The sequence below is a fragment of the Micropterus dolomieu genome, linkage group LG09 (genome assembly GCF_021292245.1).
Source record: "Micropterus dolomieu isolate WLL.071019.BEF.003 ecotype Adirondacks linkage group LG09, ASM2129224v1, whole genome shotgun sequence".
Lineage (NCBI taxonomy): Eukaryota > Metazoa > Chordata > Actinopteri > Centrarchiformes > Centrarchidae > Micropterus > Micropterus dolomieu.
Genome location: NC_060158.1, coordinates 1,028,596 through 1,049,785, shown reverse-complemented (window position 1 = coordinate 1,049,785; position 21,190 = coordinate 1,028,596). Strand labels below are relative to the sequence as shown.

Below are 21,190 nucleotides of genomic sequence, written 5' to 3'. Positions count from 1 at the left end.
GCAATTTTGAGCGCGGCATGGTTGTTGGTGCCAGACGGGCCGGTCTGAGTATTTCACAATCTGCTCAGTTACTGGGATTTTCACGCACAACCATTTCTAGGGTTTACAAAGAATGGTGTGAAAAGGGAAAAACATCCAGTATGCGGCAGTCCTGTGGGCGAAAATGCCTTGTTGATGCTAGAGGTCAGAGGAGAATGGGCCGACTGATTCAAGCTGATAGAAGAGCAACTTTGACTGAACTAACCACTCGTTACAACCGAGGTATGCAGCAAAGCATTTGTGAAGCCACAACACGCACAACCTTGAGGCGGATGGGCTACAACAGCAGAAGACCCCACCGGGTACCACTCATCTCCACTACAAATAGGAAAAAGAGGCTACAATTTGCAAAAGCTCACCAAAATTGGACAGTTAAAGACTGGAAAAATGTTGCCTGGTCTGATGAGTCTCGATTTCTGTTGAGACATTCAGATGGTAGAGTCAGAATTTGGCGTAAACAGAATGAGAACATGGATCCATCATGCCTTGTTACCACTGTGGAGGCTGGTGGTGGTGTAATGGTGTGGGGGATGTTTTCTTGGCACACTTTAGGCCCCTTAGTGCCAATTGGGCATCGTTTAAATGCCGCGGCCTACCTGAGCATTGTTTCTGACCATGTCCATCCCTTTATGGCCACCATGTACCCATCCTCTGATGGCTACTTCCAGCAGGATAATGCACCATGTCACAAAGCTCCAATCATTTCAAATTGGTTTCTTGAACATGACAATGAGTTCACTGTACTAAAATGGCCCCCACAGTCACCAGATCTCAGGCGAAAGGGGGTCAAACACAGTATTAGTATGGTGTTCCTAATAATCCTTTAGGTTGAGTGTATTTTAAGTTTACATTGTCAATTTAATATCGCAGACTATAGGCCTCCCTATGAGAGTCAGTAGGATTCATCCTTTGGGGATTTTGAATATCTGTCCCAAATTTAATGTGTTTCACCACAACACAATGAATCGTACAGGAGGAAAGGACACAATTTCACATACTCTTTTTAAAAACCTTAATTGGTTGTACATGAAAAGTGACAGTAATTGTTGTGAGAGGAACAAAGAAATAGAGCTTGAGAGAGAAATTTTAAAACTGACAACTTTTCACACAGCTGACCAATCACTCTGTAAAGTGTTTGTCTGTTACAGAAAGTTTCCAGTGAAAGGGGGATTTCAGACGGTTGAAAGTGAGATGAGGTCAGAGATCAGTTTTTATTTCATCTAAATGACTAAAAGCCAGACCTGCTGATTTATTTATAAATATTCGAGCTGGCTGCCCTCACACATTCATAGGGAAACCACAAAAACCCCGGAAGCTGCGTTCAGTCCTTCACATGTGTTCAGTTTAACAAACTTTAAAAGAGCTACCAGAGCCCAAAACAATGTCAGTGTACATTCAATTTCTCACACTTCTGAGGCTGGAGTTTTATGGGATTAGTGATTAGTCACTTTGTTTTTAATTGTCATTAAATAATTAACTGAATACTTTCTGCACTGACAATGAGCAGCCAAACCACCCAAATGTGTCCCGGATGTATGAGAGGAAGGAAGGAAGGAAGCGGCAACAGAGTGAACAACGGTTCGACTAGCTGAGTTTTATGGAAGCAGTCGGCTTTGTGTTTAAAATGTATTTGGTCGCAGTTTGCATCCTGCTCAGGACGGGGCTGATGGTGAACAGCGGTAAGTTTTCTGACTTGTTAATGTGAAGCAGGAAAAGGTAAAAATAGGAAATAATTGATTTTAGAAATGAATTTCCGCCCAGTCCACGTGCCTAAGATACTGCAACTAAGTGATGACATCAAGTCTATATACAAGTAATAAGAAGCATGTGTTTCATGTTTCTTGGGACCACAAAATAAAGTAGGATTGATCAGATAATCCACAATTTTGTCTGTTTGTCGAAATCCATCCATTAACTAAACGTGGAACTTATTATTCTGGGAAACACGTGAGTAGCCAAACATTTAAGTGTGAAACTGTCATATTTCGGCAAACAGCGTCTGTAGAGAGATAAGAGAGATTTTTTTAAAGATTTTTTCAGTTCAGTTGACCTACTGAAATTTGTTTCAGTAAATGTGAAACGAAAAATGTTAAAAAGAAAAAACTATATAAGCGTGTTACCAGAGCCCAAAATTATGTCCTACATCTGTTGATTTGATCTGATTAACAAAGTCACTCAATTTACTGTAAAATGAAACAGAAAAGCAAGTGTTCTGAAAGTGAGTAGACTTCACTGGTTCATTAAAAATGTATTGACTCATTTAGTTATTACAACAGGAATCTAAACATTTGTGTCAGTGTTACTAAGTAAAAATAGAACTGACATTTTTGCGGCACAAATACTGAAACTTGCACGTGAGTCAAATGTGACAAAATATAGTTGGGGCACAGGAAGCAGCTTAACTGATGACAAAAATAGGCCTCCTATCTCATCTGAGGGTGGTCAGAAAGAGCATGCAGAAACTGAGAGAATCTATAATTATAAGTTTCATTTTCCTGAGTTAATCGGTTAGACTGAGCTCAGGAGTAATGTTAATGTCACTTACAGATATAGTTCTCTTTATGTTCATACCACACAAAACAGAAATACCAAACATCTCTGTCCCAGTAACTCTCTCCAAAGGGCCTAATGAATTATGTGACTTGTCTAATAAATATCTGTCTGTCTGTGTGACTCTCAGAGAGACATTCCCTCTTTTACACCTACACGGCTTTCTCCAAACCTGTCGGACTCCCGGGCATCCACCAGTTCTCAGCCATGGGTCTGCTGGACGGCAGGATGATCGACTACTTTGACAGCGAGCACCAGAAGAAAATTCCCACACAGGACTGGATGAAAGAGAGACTGCCTGCAGATTACTGGGACAAAGGAACACAGTCCCGCCTGAGCAAACAGCAGTGGTTCAACGTCAACATCGACATCCTGAAGACACGAATGAGACAGAATGATTCAGGTAAGATCCATCAAACAAGAAGGGCAGCGACAACTTTTTGATGAAAAACATGAAACCAACAAATGTAATAACTTTACAGATAAAAGCTCTAGCAAATATAAACCAGTGACTCTTTGATGTTTAACCAGAAAACCATAAATATTCAAATTTGTCCACCTCACATCCATCTGATCATCCTGCCTGGCTTTTATTTATCCATTTTTCTCACTGTCCTGGTATAACTTTTGGTTTCAGACGTCCATGTTCTTCAGTGGATGCACGGCTGTGAGGGCAACATGCAGCCTGACGGCACGATTAGGTTCCACCGCGGCGTGGACATGTACAGCTACGATGGAAACGACTTCCTGTCCTTTAACGACACCGAACAAGTCTGGGTCGCCCCAACTGACGCGGCCGTCCCGACCAAGAGGAAGTGGGATGGGGTCCAGGTCCTAAAAGATTACACCATGGGCTACCTGCAGAACGAGTGCATGGAGTGGTTGAGGAAGTTTGAAGACTATGGGCGAATGCAGCTTCAAAACGCCAGTAAGTGTTTGTTTTTGTTTTAGTTTTCCTGATAACAGTTGGTTTCATAATGTTTGTAATGAGCATTTCTACACTCTTAAATTTATTTTTTAATGTTTTCCAAAGCAGCAGGCCTACTGTGCACGAGCTCACCACAAACTGCTAAAGCTAACCCTAGCCCCTTTGTTCCTACTCTTGATACAGGTTATTCCTCAGGGTTCTCAGGGATTCATGTGGCACGTACTTTCCCCTTAAAAACATACTGTGTGTAGTCACATGCCTCCGCCCCGTTGAGCCCTGCTCAGCTTGCTAAGTGAATGGTGGCTTTAACATGTGATCAGAGTGGGACTCAATATTTTGGTTCAGATGTAAGAATGTTCACTGAATTTATAACAACTTCCTGTTTCATGGCGAATCATTGACATTAGACACCACACCTCGAAGGATGAGTCCTTCAAAGAAAATTCACAGCTTTGCCATGATACTGCACAGTGAAAATTCAAAGTCAATAAGAGTAATTCTTTAGGAGGAGTTCGTAAAAGTATGGAGACTGTAAATGGCAAAAAATAGGCCAAAATTACACTTTAATATCAGAATGGCAGATTTCCATTTTGGTTTAGGGCAGTGGTTCTTAACCTGGGGGTCGGGACCCCCCTGGTCCCAGGGGGGTCGCGAGAATGCTGCTATAAACACAAAAATAGAAAGAAAATAACTAGACGGACTACAGATGTGAATGGAATCAGTTTGGGTGGACACTGTAAATATTTTGCACTGTTTAATCCAGCTGGTGGTGGTAATGCCAACAGCTATAAAAAGACAAAGAAGAAATGCAGAGCGCATGCTCTGGCATTGTTTTGAGTGTGTGAGGTGTTCAAACGTGCAGGAGACAGGGAAACTGAATCCGTGTGGGCACATGAGACCCTCAGAAAGGGGAGACACCGCTGGTAGTAGCCTACCAGTTGGTCCAGGGGCGCGAAATAGTTTCAACTTCAGAAAGGGATCGCCAGAAAGGTTAAGAACCCCTGGCTTAGGGTATAGCTCCAAGATGCTTTTTTTGTGCGTCTTGGGATGATACATGTGCAGAAAAAGGTTTTGTGCGTTTAGCTGAAACAGGGAACAGGGGCTACTTCTTTGAAAGGTCACTTCCTGTTGCCAGTAGGTGGCGGTATGAGTGAATATTGGCCTGTAGATATGTTGAGGGCGTGACCCTTACCAAATGTGAAATTTATTAATTCTTAATGTTGATAAGCGAAAACTCCCAAGTTTCTTAAGGCTGAGACAGTTTCGAGCTAAGAATAGTACATCAGCCATTAAAACTTGTCATTTCCTGTTGCCAGTAGGTGGCGCTATGACTGAGTGAATTTTTTCATATTGATGTGTTCAGGACGAGACTGTTATCATACATGTAAAGTTTGGTGCAGATGTGAGCATGTCCACTGAAGTTATTGCACATTCCTTTTCCATGGCAAAGCATCGATTTTGGATGCAAGACACGGTTACGCCCTTCGATGAGACCTCACAGATGGCACAACTTGTAATTGTCAGTGCCTTTAGGTTGCACAGCGAAAATTTGAAGGCGATTAAATAAATTCTGTAGGAGGAGTCTGTTAAAGAGTATGTAAATCAGTCCAAAATGGCCAACTTCCTGTTGGGTTTAGGGCATTGCTTCAACAGGCTTTTTTGTAGGTCCGGATATGATATATCATAAATTCCTTAGAAACATGCCATTTTGCCACGCCCATGCACGAAAAAATATGACATGTAAATTTTCGTGGGACTTGAATTTTGGCAAAGTTTTGTGAGTTGCTACCAAAAATGTGATTCATTAGCAGAAAGAAAAAGGAATTCCTTCAGTTTCAATAGTGTCCTCATATGTCCCATGCTCTGGCTTTAATAATCAATTTGTGCATGTAATAGGTTTGCAAAGTGAAAAAGCCCAAAGTCCAGCCCAAATAGAGTTACCATCTCCGACAGAATTCAGTGCTCCTGAACTGAAAACTCGATTGTTGTCCATCCTTTACTTCCGTTAACGATCTGCGTCGCTTTGTAACAAGCGTCAAAATGCTCGCCTAGCAGCTAGTGTGGCATGCCCTCAAAAACACTGGTGGAGAAACACACTGAGGTGCAGCACACAATGACAAGACGTCCGCTGCTGCCTCCGCTCATCCTCACCCTCCCTATCAAACATTAGTTACTCTTCAGGCAGTCAGAGAACATAAAGTTGTTAGTGTGATATAGAGACAGTGCACAGTTAAAACTGTATGCATGAAAGATCGATTTGTTACTAATTGATAACTTACCACCAGGGTTGGGAGGATTACTTTAAAAATGTAATCCAGTACAATTATCAGTTACTTAATACTTGTGCATTACTACAATATCAAATATGCAAATAAAGAGGTAAAGATTCCTTGTCTGCTCAGTGGATTTTAAGAGAAACATACAATTATAAAATATCCCATTCCCATGAAATCACAATCGATGTTTAAATGTTTTTATGATGATGATTTAGTGTCCAATGAAAAGTTTTCTTTGTTTTTATGACGCTGCTGGAAAAATAGTTTTTCTGGGACCACTGATTACTGTACAAAAAAAACATATTCACTGATTTTGCTCAAACTAGATCATATTTGATGTCCAACGAAGGTTGAAGTCAAGGGCAACTGGACTTGGTTGAAGATACTGGAAGACGTTTCGTCCCTCATCCAAAGGACTTCTTCAGTTCTGACTGACTGGCAGGGAAACTTTTTCTCTTTCCAGCTCCACCGGAGGTCTACATGTTTTCAAAGAACACCAAAGTTGAGACAAAGGTCACGTTGACGTGCCTGGCCTCAGGTTTCTACCCAAAAGACGTCATCCTGCAGATCAAAAGGAACGGCAGTGTTCTAACTAAAGAGGACGGAGTGTTTACCTTTGGCGTTCGACCAAATGAAGACGACACCTTCCAGAGAAGAGACAGTGTGGAGATTTTAAGGAGCGACACGTCTACATTCACCTGTGAAGTGAAACACGCTGCATCCAGGTTACATGTTCAGAAGGAATGGGGTAAGAAAACTTTATGTAACTACAGTTTTTTACTTTTTTTAACTGGACATTTTTTTCATTTGGTTTTTCTGGCAAAACACAATTAGTAAAGTTCCACATCCATACTTGGGATTGTTTCTGATCACAAACTAATCTTTGGGTATTTGAGTATTTAAGGGAAGTGTTTTTGTCTATTAGCAGCAGCACGAGACCAAAGTGTTTTGTCTCAGTACATCATTTTGATCAGTTTGCTTTTGCCGTTGTGATATTTTTCACCTCAAAAGCATTTATTACTGATTTTATGTAATTTTTTGAGAGAATTCTACCATAATTATCACCATGTGTATATTGTACTGACTTACATCAACATTGTAGTAGATTTAAAGTAACAAACAGAAGTGCTGCTGAAATTTAAAACTAAAGTTGAATATCTTGTGTGCTTTAGCTCAAGAGGCTCCCAGCACTGCAGTGGTTGCTGTTGTTCTGGTTGGAGTGGTGAGTGTGATCTGGGTAACGCTGCTAGTGGTCTTTAGCAAGAGATGCATTACTGGTAAGTACAACACATCGCCAACGATTGTCTTAACCATGCAGGCCGATACTGATGGAGTAGAGTATCTGTTGATTTGTTTTCATAACATGAAAGAATGTGTGTCATCCCTTAAAGGTTCATTGTGTAGGTTATAGTGCCATCTAGTGGTGAGGGGTGTGAATTGCAACCAACATCTCAGCTCACATCACCGCTCCCTTTGCAAACTAGAAGGAGAAGCTACGGTTTTCAACACGCTTTGTTGGCTCTTGTGCTAAATAATACATGTGGTCCTCCATTTGTCCAAATTTCACTTCTCGTCTTGCGTCTAATAAACCAGGCAACTACTGCTACTACTACGCCATCATAATTCAGTTCTTTTGACAGACATCAATGTGTTTTGGGTAATACAACAGCGTATGTTTTAAAAGTAGTGTAAAGCCTTTTGTGTCTCAGAGGGAGCTGGTTGAAATCTGATAAATGTCCTCTAGTGATGTCTGCTGATGAATTTGATTCTTTTTTTTAATAAAAACTTTCCATTATGAGTGGAACATGTGTCTTATGATAAGTCAAAGTAGAACTCTTTCAAAGGATAGTTTAGTCCTGCCAGTGCTGTAAACTTCTGTTGACAAATACAATCTCGAAGAAAAACTTTTTTGGAATATATTTTGGAATAGACATTAGTCTAATGTGTCAACCATGTTTTTGTTTACACAAGTATGAGCTACTTGCAGAGGTAAAAAAAGTCAAGTCCTGATTTAGTCCTGGCCATGTTGTAGCCTTTAAAAGATAAACTTTGGTCAGACACAATGAAAATTGTCTGAAACACGTTTCCTGTCACTTTACAGGGCACTGACACAGGCACAGATTCTGAAGCTTGGCAGCATATCACAGTCTCACCAGGGGTCCATTTATAGCTGTTCTGAGCTATCAGTCATATCACATGATCTTCATCAACAGATAAGGACTATTACAATATATTTGGATGAATAAGGAAAAGAGGAAAGGTATATTATGTACAGGACTGGTACTTACATACATTTATAATCTCCTAAATCCATTTTCGGTGTTCTGCAGGGTTCTACAGATGGTGACTCTTGTAAGTATCTCTGTTGCTCGATATACTTTTTACAGCAAGCCCAGCACTAATAAATGTTTGAAACACATAATTATAATTACTAATATAATTTATGTTATCCATACAGAATACTTAATCTTTGTGATATTTATCCCTGCAGCCAATGACCCTGCTGCCAACGCCAGTCTTGTGAATGAGAATGTGTAGGACGCAGCGTGAAGTTCCTGCAACAACAGCATCATTTCCATCAGAGTACACGAAGCCTCACTGTGCTGAAAGCAAATTGGCCGGTAAAACGGATGTCTTTATTACTGGGGCAGGCGATAGAAACCAGAGAGGGGAGTTTGAAATTTAGGAGAGAAATTAAATGGACTGAGAATATTGTAAAAAATAATATCTGTATGATATTATGTTGTGTGGTAAGGCTGATGCTTGTTTAGATATATTTAAATTAGTATTTTGGACAATGGGTGGCAGTGATTAGATGCACATGGGTGTATATAGAGGGCATAGGTGACAGGAAGTGGGAGGCACCGGTAGGGGGAGCACAAACAGTTCTCACCAGACCACACGCAAACAACTGCAAACAAGTTAAGAAATCAACCGGTATGTTCATGTGTTTGTACTATTTACTCCTGCACCACAAACCTCAACTGCAATAATCTCTCTGGAAAATCATCTTGTGTGTCTGCATAAAAACTTCACTCCTACCTGTGCATGATGGCAAAGAGATTGGTAAAGCGAGGAAAAATTGCCATTACAATAAGTGAGAACTGAGCTCTAAATATGAATCAAATATGTCTGTTGTCAAGTCTGACATTCGATCACAAGATGGCGATGTTGCACTGGATTCTGAAAAAAGGTCATTGAACACACTGCTAAAGGTTTGGAAATGTTCATTGAAAACTGTCAGAAAACAAGAAACTTGAAATGCAAACAAAACAAATGCTGAAAGAGCTCATGAAATCAAAGGAGAATGCAAATGAAGTGCAATCTAACTTCGTTAATTTAATCAACATCTGTGATGCAGCCAAAGGAAATCATGAGTCATTGAAGTTACCACTGCCTGTAAATGCAAATGCAAAATCACTGGTTTCAACAAAAAATGGAAACTTTTGATGGTTTTATACAGGATGTAAATGTGTGGTTTTCAGAGGTTGGAGGGCATAAAACACACAGCATTGCTGAAAGTGTAATCACAGATGATATTGGACCGGATGACAGCGTTTCTAATGTATCAAAACCTAAATCAAACCACAAATCAAGTTCTTCATCACGTGCATCTTCTGCATCATCTGCTCGCATTAAAGCTCAGGCAGAAAAGGCTGCTCTCATGGAACGGGTTGCCGCCCTGCAGAAAAAGCATGACCTTGAGGCACAGGAAGAACGACTGAAAAGGAAGAAAGAACAACTGGAACTAGAGACTGAACTGGCAGCAACCAATGCAAAAATCAATGTACTTGAATCAATGGGATCAAGAAACAGCTCAAGAGTATCTGATGGGATGAACTCATATTTGAGAAAAGGAACTGCTCAAAAGAACGTCAATCAAATTAAATCCGCATGTGAACACCTATTTACCTGATCAAGTGCAACAAAGACAGAATGTGCGGATGGGAACTGCATCTTCTTCACAGCAACAGGTTGCTCGACCAAAGGAAAGAGCTGCTGGACCGTCTGTTAGAGCTCAGGATATGACTCCTCTAACACAACAACCTGTATTTAATGATGGTAATCAAGGTGATATCTATCACATTATTCAGAGGCAAAATGACATCACAGCCCTTCCTGCTCAACAAAATCTCTCTCCTACTTTACTACAAAGAGACATTCCTGTTTATGATGGTGATCCAATATGGAGTTTTCATCAGGGCATTTGACAGAGGAGTGGAAAGAAAAGACAGACGACTACAGTGACTGCCTGCATTTCCTAGTGTGATACACCAAAAGATTTAGTCCACAGCTGCCAACATTTGCCTCCAGCTGAGGGCTATAAAAGAGCAAAGGATCTACTTAAAGAACATTTTGGTAATGAACATAAGATCGCCACAGCATACATGGACAAAGCATTTGCCTGGCCAGCGATCAAGCCAGAGGATGTGAAAGCATTGCAAGCGTTTTCATTATTCCTTAGAGGCTGTTGCAATGCAATGGAACAGATCACCTATATGGAGGAGATGAATATTGCTTGCAGCATGAAGACCATTCTTCTGAAACTGCCTTACAAGCTCAGAGACAAGTGGAGGAATAGGGCATGTCAGCTTCAGGAACAACATGGATGCCGAGCTAGTTTCTTTGATCTAGTAGACGTCCTGGAGAGACAAGTGAAGATATTGTCGGATCCACTTTTTGGAAACATCCAGGATGTTAAGACAACTACATCTGTTAAAGGCTCCACCTTTGCTAAAGCAAGAGAAAAGTTGAGACCAAGGGGAAGCAGTTTTGCAACAACTGTAACACCTGTAGAAACACCAAAAACAAGAAACAATTACGACAAATGGGACGACAAATGGGATGAAAAATGTATCTGCTGCTAATTCTCAAAATTCCTGTCTGTTCTGTGATAGAGGTGGTCACACATTGGTGCGTTGTCCACAAATCAGGAAAAAAATAGACTTCTTAAGTCCGTTTTGGATGTTTGAAGGTAGGACACATGAGCAAAGACTGCAATAGTCGTTTGACTTGTGACGTGTGCAATAAAAATCATCCTGAAATTCTTCACATTGAACAAAAGGACATGGGGAAAGAAAACAGAACTGAATGAGAAATCAATTGGGATCATACATGTGGGCATATTGGGGCCGGTGAAGAAGTCTTTTCTCTATTGTTCCAGTACAAGTAAAGACCCCCAAAGGAGACGCAGTGTTACAAACATATGCATTTTTGAACTATGTCAAGATTCATGAAATAGACGCTGGCATTGAGCTGCTCATTGGCACAAATTCTGCGAAGGTATTGGAACCTTGGGAAGTGGTCAATAGCCAAAGGGATGGACCATATGCTGTGAGGACCCTACTGCTGTCAATCGAATGTCTGTTGTGAATCTAGAGGAGCTACTGGTTAAACAATACAATCATGATTTCAATGAAGGAACCAGCAAGGAAACAGAGGAAATGTCCAGAGAAGAGAGAAAATTCTTGGATATTGTGAATCACTCAACAAAAATGACAGATGGTCACTACTGCCTAGACTTCCCTTTCAAGCAAGAAAATCCCAGCATGCCAAATAACCGTTGCAGAGCAGAGCAGAGAATCCAAAGCCTGAACAAATTTGGTAAAAATGAGATGTTTCACACTGAATATAAAGCTTTCCTCAAAGAAATGATTGACAACGGCTATGCTGAAATGATACCAGTAGATCAACTGACTCGCAATGATGGGGAACTCTGGTACATCCCACATCACGGGGTGTATCACTCAAGGAAAGGAACCTTAAGAGTGGTCTTCGACTGCCGTGCTGGCTTCAAGGGAACATCGCTCAATGAACAACTGCTACAGGGTCCAGATCTTACCAACTCGCTCATCAAACAGGTGTGGTTAATTGAAGAAGAGCAGCAAACTGTTTTTAACTGTGCTCGGATTATGTTGTTTATTCTACTTTTATATTACGTATTATTTATTGTAAGTGGACGCAGGTAATAAACGCCAAACTGCAAACTTTACGGAAAAGACTGGACATCGTTTTTCGGGTACACGTAAAGAACAATAAATCAATGAACTACCTGTAGCGGCTAAATATAGGGCATAGTCACTACAATATCCTATAAGATTTTTTAGGTATTTAAATGAGACTCTAAAGAAGCTGAGTTTTAGGCACAACAACACTCTCCTGTTACTCTGGAATAAGACCGGCTGCTTCGTGTTTGGATGGCAGTGTCTGTCAGTCCACAACTTTGGTCCAGATTAAAATATCTCAGCAACTGTCGGATGGACCGTCATAAAATCTGGTACAGATATCCATGGTGGCTAAATGATGAATCTTAAAGGCTCTGGTGAACACCTGACATTTCCTCTAGCGCCACCACTAGGTCAAAGTTTTCACTTATCTGGTTAAAGGTGCAAGGTTGTTTATTAGTCATTATACAGCAAAAGGCTGCATAACGAAACAAAATGTATAGTTCCTTCATGCTACACACACAACATATTAAGTATAGGCTTATAATAAAATACGGTAACATATAAAATAAAACAATACAGTTATTTATATACTGTACATATTCATAGTTTTCAGTCACATGACATGCACGGTGACCTGGAGAGAAACATAGCAGTTCACTCTGCAGAAGCATTCAAATGTTGTTATTTTATCACCTTTCAGTTTAAGAAAAAAGATATGAACACAAACTGCAAGTGTTGAGCACTTCTGACCCACATAGTCAAGAAAAGCGGTGGGGACATAAAGGCTCAGATTACGGTCGTGATGATACACTTGTGTCACAAGACCTGAAGATGGTCAAAAACTAGATGAGAAGATTTTCCTGAAATATATGAAGATTTTGAGTATTAAAGACTTCATTTCCTGCATTCTGGAGACATTTTCTGCTCCAATTTATGGTGGAAATATCTTTATTTGTATAAAGAGAAACAACATTTTTTAGCTTAAATGTCACGATCCTGTCGGTGTGTCTTGTTGGAGTCTGGGTTTCGGTTCCACGTCTTTGTTCCTAGTCCCGTGCCTTCAGTTCATGTCTTAGTAGTTCATTGTCTGCATTATGTTGGTTTAGTCTGCTCTGTACTGTGTTCTAGTTCTGTGTTCTCGTTTAGGTTCTGTCTGTTACGACCTCTGTGTTATAGTTGTTGTGTTTCTGTTGTTGTCTGTAGTTGGATTCTTGTCTGGTATTTTGTTGCATGTGTTCTGTCTGTGTTGGTTATTTTGCCCCATGTCTGCGTGTCAAGTGTCCATCTGTTGCCCCAGTTGTCTCGCTGCCTGCCTGTCTCTCTGTTTTCCCAGCCGTCTCTGCCTCGTTAACCTTGATCCCTGTCACCTGTGTTGCTCCCGCCCTGCTCGTTAGTCCCTGTGTGTGTATATATACCTGGTGTTTCTGTTCAGTCTTTGTCTGGTCATTGCAGTGTTTTGTAGCGTGTAGCCTGCCTAGCGCTGTCTCTTTATCCCTGCTTTTTGTTGGTCAAATAAATCTTTCTGAACTTGACCTGCTCAGTGTCCTGCGTTTGGGTCCTCCAACCTGCTCAACCCATCACAACCCTGAGATTAAATTAATTCATTATAGATGCACACTTGTTTCTTCTATATTTAAATTGCATTGCATGTTTTCTTATTGTGCAAGTAAAACTTTCTCAAAGCATTTTCATTTATTAGTAAACATTATTTGGTGCAATCTATTTTTCAGAACAAAAAGTGATGGGGACAAAATCAAAATGTGGTGGAGACATGACCCCAGTGTAAATGACACCTATGCACATAATGTTAGGCTAGACGCATTTCTTCCGTTAAAAGCCGCCGAGTCCCTGCTGCTGCTCGACTGCGGTAATGTTTACATTTACCTTCTGGAGAATCCCTCACCTAACACATCCCAGGCTTGTCTCCTCCTCGGTTAGTGGGTCCGAAAGCACAGCAACCATCCAGCATTTTGGCAACACAAAAGTAACAAACTCAAAGTAACAGTGTATGTAATTTGCATCTGAGTGAATGTAAACAGCAGCAACCAGATGATAATATGAAAGTTGACATTCGGGAAAACAAAGTCCATCTTTAGTGAGTTTGAGCACCAAGCATCATCGATGTAAAGTGGAGTCTTGCGCTCACAGCCCGGAACATGGACCGCCTGCCGAGTGCTTGATCCGGGATGTTGATGAGGCAGGTCTCTGTAACGATGTGGGCACAAAATCTGGTCAACATATTTTGTCTTTAGCAAAATTAAGTCCACGCTGGGCCAGCATGGCTCCTCTGCTGGCTCTCTTTCCTCTGAGAGATCACCGCACCCGCCGTGGAGCCTGGTCCGGTTGTTTGGACCGGGTGGACCGTTGTCTGCTGCTCCTTTATCCAAAAACCCCGTCTAAATCTTATTATGACTTTATGTATGTCAGAGGTAACGCATGTTTTGGCAATAAAGCTGGAAAAACAGATAAAAAAACAAAACAAAAGTGTAGCAAAGTTTGAAGGAGCTAGCGGCTGCTGCTTCTACAAGCGCTGCCGGTTGCCATAGTAATAATGTAATATAATCTATAGGCACAAAATGTTCCTTCATGTTCCCCTCAGGATGATTTGTAACTTTGACTCTAGCACCATCACCAGGTCAAATATTTAAATTGCCCAAATACCTGCAGAGCTAAGGATATTCCCATCAGCCTCAGCTGTACCGTGCTGTTTTACATACTCGCACGCTAATCTAAGATGGTGAACATGGTAAAAACATGTCGGCCAAACATCAGCATGTTAGCATTGTGAGCATATAAGTATGCTAATGTTAGCATTCAGCTCAAAGCAGCGCTGTGTCCGAGTGCAGCCTCACAGAGCTGCTAACGAGCTGTAGTCTCACATGTGAGACACTCTACCTGTGCAGAACTCTGTAGTTTGTAGTTTCATCAGTGTCTCTTTAAGCTGAAGCACAAAGTCATTATTATCTCAGAGTTGTTAGAGTTTGGATCATGTGGGTGAGTAAACGTTTATCAGGTTCAAATGTCGCAAAGGCTCAAATAGAGGAGGCTTCTATAAACAGGCTATTATAAATACACATTTCGGGTAGATAAGGGTTTGTGGGAAACAGGGTTTAAAGGTGACCTGGATAAAAAGGAAGTTCATTGTGTGTTGTGGTTTAACTGATACCATAAAACGGAACCAATCCAAGTAGGGCTGCATGATTAATCTAATTGCAATCGCAAGTCATCCTGTGTGATTACATAACCACAAAAACGTGCGATTTAATTAAAACAAAAAAGTGTGCTGCATGTGACACTAGTCTCTGTGTGCACTGCAGTCTGCTCATTAATTACTGACTGTATTCATGCATTTATACTAGTTCCTCCTCCAGGTTGTGGATGGTTCCTTTGCTGTGGATAGATGTAGATTTAGTCAGATCCGGGGTGCCGCTGTGCCAAAATGTGCTCCTTCTGGCCGCCTCCTCCTGAGAGCAACACACTCCCTTTGTAGTTTTCTGTGACGAGTGTTTTAAGCAGCTGTTGTGGCAAAAATGAGTATTTTTTGGACTGGTGCCAAAAAAAAAGTATTTCTTCTTATGCATGTTTGACTTTTGTCTGTTTGTGTTGAGCAACACTCAATACAAAATGTCTGTATTTTGAACATTTAAGTAGACTAATGGTACTATTTGTTACCATTATATCGCAGTATTGTCCACAATAATCGCAATATGACTTTATTAATGTAAAGGATTTTGATGATGATTTTACAGATTAGGTTTCTTACTAGTAACCAGTGTTTCTTGTTCCTGCACCTTTTATGGAGTTTCATACACTTATTTTTGTGTCATAAAATATGCATCTGTGTTCTTCGCTGTTTTTTTTTAAGTTACTACTTTTTGGGTTCTTGAACGATATATGTATGTAATCAAACCTGATTCAGTCTGTCAGCTGCAGACTGAATATATTTTACTCAAAATGTATTAAAAGTGCAGTACTGATGATAAACACTATATTTACATATATAAATATTTATATATTTGATTGAAGTAAGTGGATTTATTCAGATTCAGAAATCAATTTAATACTTAAAAGATGACTGGGATTGTCAGATTGCAGAGATATACTTAAAATGTTAATATTATGAATTTGTCATTGGGGAATTAACACGCTAACGATTTTATTATATAGCTTCCCACCCTGCACTGTGAATGTTTACACAGTGTGTTCAGCAGCCTTTTGTATTGAAATGACAGCTGGCAGCAGAGGAGAGAACAGATTTTAAAGTTTGATATTGACTTCATGATTGGCTGTGCTGACTGTGGTAAGATCTGATTGGAAAAAACTAAGGGAGAACACCCATAGTCAGCTGTTAGTGGGCGCAGAGAGTTATCAATGAATGACGCATAAAGGTAGTCCTGGTCAAACTTATGCTAAGCTTCATGTGTTCTGCTAAATATAATCACTTATATCTTGAAAACTAAACCACTCTGTCCAAAGGGGCTAATGAATTATCTGCCTTGTTCAAAGAGGTCACATTATGCTCATTTTATCCAGAGGTTGTACTGTACCTGCCCCATCCAGGTTGTGACTGGTCGGTTCACGACAAGTGACGCTGACGAGCTACATTCAGCACACGGCTGCTTGAAAAGCACCCGAGCTTCTCTTCTCCCTCCTCTCTCTGCGTCGACGGGAACAGGTGAGCGTCACGTAGCGCCCAAGAACCTGATATGGAGAGGGCAGAGCAGAGGACAGGTGTGACGCCAAAATGTGTGACCTATCAGACTCTGTGACCCAAAGGGAACCGGCAGCTTGGGAGAAGTCCCGGTACGCCAAAGTGTAAAGTGTGCACATTGCTGCAGCTCTTCTTTTCACCCGGTGTGAGGAGGAGCTCCATTAGATAAGATTTTGTCTCAGGCACGCTCATCTGATTACTTTTGAATGGAAGCTGATTTCGTTCGCCCACAGCCAACACAAACTCTTGCAATTCCACCTTTTTATAGGCTGCATAGACTTTAAATGACACCTCAAAAGCTCCTACAAACAGTAGGTACAACAGTACTTTTCAAACGTAGTTGATTTATTTAAATATAGCATTCAACAGTAACTATATAGGCTACACTTAAAAAGTTAAGACAGAGTAGAGTTCAGTCGGCCAGCAGAAATAGCCCAGTATGAGCTGGCCTCACTACTGTATCTCTGAACTCCACCAAGTCACACACATCTAGGCTATTCTATGGGATCTCCTTTTGATAGATAGTCTTTGTTTTCGCTCACAGGAAATTTGTCTTCACAGTCTGTACAAAACCTCAAGCATACCTAACATACACATAAGTTTAACAAGCAGCATACACAAAAAACCCAGATAACATTTACTTTAGTGGTGCTACTGCAGAAGGCGCAACACTTTTACTGTAGCTGACCCGTTTCCAGGCCAGGGACCGGTATCTGCGACCTGATTGGAGGCAGAGAGGGTGACTGTGGTCATGTGCAATAGTATGTGCTTTTGGTGGCATTACCGTTGAGATCTGGTAGGTTGAGGGTGTGAAGGCCAATTATTTTTGATGCATCAGTTTGTTCAGTCCAAGTTGGGAGGGGCTGCTCGTATCTGCCCACAATATTGAAAGCCTGGTCGAGGATAAATTGAAAAATAAAAACTCAATGACCACCGTCCGGTTCTGCCCAGTAAACACTTTCTGAATGAGGTTATCGTCGCTAGTTTCAAGTGTTTTTCAGTAAATCACGATGTTCATGTAGTAAATGATGGTCCCATTTAGAGGAAAATAGAGCAGAAAGCAGGGGAGGCTTTAGGGCGGGGCTACCTTGTGACGGACAAGTCACTAACACGGCGACCTGTCAATCAGAATAGAGGCGAATTGTTTCTGCTGCGCCAGCGCCGTTGAAAAAGCTTATTAGGCTATTTTTCGCTAACCAAAATTAGCTTCCCGGTTAAAATCACAGTTAATGTGAATTACAGTCACACCTTGCTTAACAAGCTGGCTGGCGCCCACTCCCTCGTCCAAATATGGTAATTTCTGGTTCCAATAAACCAAGATGGCGACGGGCAAAATGCTAAACTTGAGGCTTCAAAACGGTATTCAACAAACCAGCGGGTGACGTGACCGTGGCTAGGTCCATTTTTTTAATACCGTCTTTTGTCCTACCTTGAAGAGACTTCCGTATAATCTCAAAATATTTGTTAGTTTAGAGATCTTTAATGCTGGTTTTACTCCCAAGCCAAATATTTAAAACTAGATCAGTGCAACAGTGTAACAATTCAGGAATAATTAGCAAAGGAGTTCTTAAATCGTAGTAGAATTAACGATTCTGAAAAGTCAGGGCTGATTCATAACCAATGTGATTTTATTTTTTATTTTTTATTGATGCTTGCATTGAATTGAGACTTGCTGCAGATAATCACCGACAATCAACATTATGTTTCCTTGAGGATGTTTTAAAGTCTACAAGATTATGGCTACCTCACACACAATTGGAAAGAAGCTTTAGCGCTTAGTTCAGTATATGTGATTTGTAGTAAATGAGCTAAAATGTAAAAAGTATACAGTATGTTCAATTAAGTAGTCACCAGGTTTTAGCCTGCAGTAATGTTTTTTTAAGTGAGTGATACTCATGGATCATTTAAAGCAAGTGGTGTGACTCAAAGTCCTGCTTATATTCATACTATATTGATAAATATAAGTACAAGTTTTATTCTTAAACAGCTTCTAAAAGGCATTTTTTATGTCATTATAAAATATGCTAACTTACTGATTGATTGGACTGAATGAGGAGTTTGATCTGTTTTTTTTATCTAAGATTAAATTAATACTGTTTGTTTGCTGTAAGCATCAAATGTCTGGTATTTTATGGGATTAGTGATCCGTCAGTTGTTAAAACTATATTTATTAAATGAATATTGAACAGCACTGACATGTTAATATTTTTGGTGTGTCCCTCATCTGATTAAAAGCACGACTAATTTATGTGGCACGAAAAGTGTTTAATTTGCCTTTCTGAAACCTGGATGTGACTAAAAGGCAGCAACAGCGTCCTTATTTTGGAGCACCACCTGAATGCACCATCTACTGTCAAACATAAAGTACAGTGAAGGAGAAGGAAGCAGCAACAGTTCAACTAGCTGAGTTTTAAAACATGAAGGGAGTCGGCTTTGTGTTTAAAATGTATTTGGTCGCAGTTTGCATCCTGCTCAGGACGGGACTGATGGTGAACAGCGGTAAGTTAAGAGTTTTCTGAGGTGTTAATGTGAAGCATGACAAGGTAAAAATAGGAAAATAATTGATTTTAGAAATTAATTTCCACGCCTAAGATACTGCAACTAAGCAATGACATCAAGTCGAAATATGAGAAATTAGATGAATGTTTGATGCAGACTTGCATACAGATCGTATCTTCACTGTATATATAAAAAATATGTTAAAAAAATTATTCAATCATTAAAATGAACTACTGGTTTTCTCCCAATAAGTTATAAATTTCAACATGATGCTGTAAATAAAAACCTGCGCCGGTGCCTCGCGGACGTATTGATGAGCGTGAATCATATTTCAAACTTGAGGCCATAAAACACAGATTGATCAGATAATCCACTGTAAAAGAAATGACAATTTTGTTTGTTTGCTTTGTTCATCATCCATTTATTAACTAAATGTGAACCATGTTATTCTGGGAAATACTTGAAGTCAAACCCTGTGAGTTACCAGTAACAGTTAAGTGTGAAACTGCCAAATTTCTGCAAACAGGATCTGTGAGAGATGAAGACAGATTGTCAAGAGAGCTCATTATCAGCGGACTTTGCTTTGGTAAATGTGAAACGTTGAGTTCAGAAAATGTCAAAAACAAAAAAATGAAATAAGCCCATCACACGTTGCCAGAGCCCAAAATTATGTCCTAAAGATGTTGATTTAATCTGATGAATTCACTGTAAAATGAAACTCAAAATCAAGCGTTCTCCAAAGTAAGGAATCGTCATCATTAAATCTATGTTTCAGTGTTACTAAATAAATTTAAAACACAGCACAAAACTGAACCTTGACTTAAATGTGCCACAACTTCACACTTTGGTTGGGGGACAGGAAGGAAGCAGTTTAACTTAGTGGGCATATTTTTTTTTACTATCTGATCTGGAAGAAGTCAGAATGAGAATACAGAAACTTAAAGAATCTACATTTGATTAATTTTACTTTCTTTTCTCCTGGATAAAGTAGCTTGACAGAGCTCAGGTGTAACATTGTCACTTATAGATATACTTCTCTTCAGTGGTGGACTGTAACAAATTTCAATTACTCACATTACTGTAATTGAGTAGTTTATTTGTGTATTTGTACTTTTTGGAATAGTTTTTTAAATCTGTAATTTTACGTAAAGGTTCAGTGTGTACATTTTAGTGAAATCTAGTAGTGAGGGTTGCAAATTGCACCCTCCCTCTCCCCTACCAAATAGCTACGGTGCCTGAGACAGGACAAAGATGTCATCTATGAGATAGAAGAGATTGCCAGTCAAGAAATGAGGTTTCTTTAGATAGATGTGTTAAATTATAGAAATTATGTAAAACCAAATGTTTATTGAATATTGTTACTTTTTAATTAATAAACAAAAGCCACATGAAGAAATGAAGAGTTACATGATTTCTCATGCTCCTGTACTATTTTACAACTTGGGAGGGTTGGCTCATCTGGACTAACATACCAAAGAAAATGAAGAAATTAAACACTGTCATATCTAGTGTATCAAGTATGACCACTGACAGATACCAGGACAATGTAAGCTCACTGTTTCTGCACCACAGTCCATTATTAACCACATAATACATGAAGATTACAAAGTGTACAAGTGCAAGAGAACAGCAGCTTTATCACAGTGTTCACACTCATATAAGCTAATAAAAAGGTTCATTTTGCGAAAGTTGATAATATATAATATGTAAATTAAAAATGTTTTTGAAAGTCCAGCCCCCACAGTGTCTGCTCAGAAAAAAATCACCTAATGTAAAGGTTATATAATACTTGTAGCATTCAGTTAAAAGTAAGTTTTATACTTTGGTAAGGTGCTTTGCTCAAATTAGCCAAAAAGACAGGCACATGACAGCATAGGTGTCATTTACACTGGGGACGCTGGGGACATGTCCCCAGCATATTTTGAAATAGCTGATTTTGTCCCCATCACTCCCAAGAGATTTGTTAGAAATGTTCTGAAAAATAAATTGCACCAAGTAATGTTCACTAATAAATTAAAATGCTTTCAGAAAGGTTACCTTGTACAACAAGAAAACATGCAATGCAATTTAAATATAGAAGAAACAAATGTGCATTGTCCAAAAAAATTAACTTAAGTTAAAAAAAATTGTTTTTTTAAATAAAGCTATTTCCACCATAATTTGGAGCAGAAAATGTCTCCAGAATGCGGGAAATAAAGTCTTTAATGCTCAAAATCTTCTGGGGGAGGACCCCCGAAAC

The 21,190-nt window shown here is 39.8% G+C and overlaps 1 protein-coding gene and 1 long non-coding RNA gene across 2 annotated transcripts in view; both read left to right on the top strand.

The window, feature by feature from the left end:
• LOC123976089 (BOLA class I histocompatibility antigen, alpha chain BL3-6-like) overlaps positions 1-21,190 on the top strand; it is a 54,767-nt gene that overhangs the window by 16,285 nt on the left and 17,292 nt on the right. Inside the window, exon 2 of the mRNA XM_046057918.1 lies at positions 2,720-2,992. Coding sequence (XP_045913874.1) covers positions 2,720-2,992 — 273 coding nt within the window. The remainder of the gene's footprint in view (positions 1-2,719; positions 2,993-21,190) is intronic.
• On the top strand, positions 7,672-11,785 carry LOC123976096. The gene is made up of 3 exons (XR_006826256.1): positions 7,672-8,145; positions 8,285-8,414; positions 9,435-11,785. It is a non-coding gene; the product is annotated as an uncharacterized LOC123976096 (long non-coding RNA).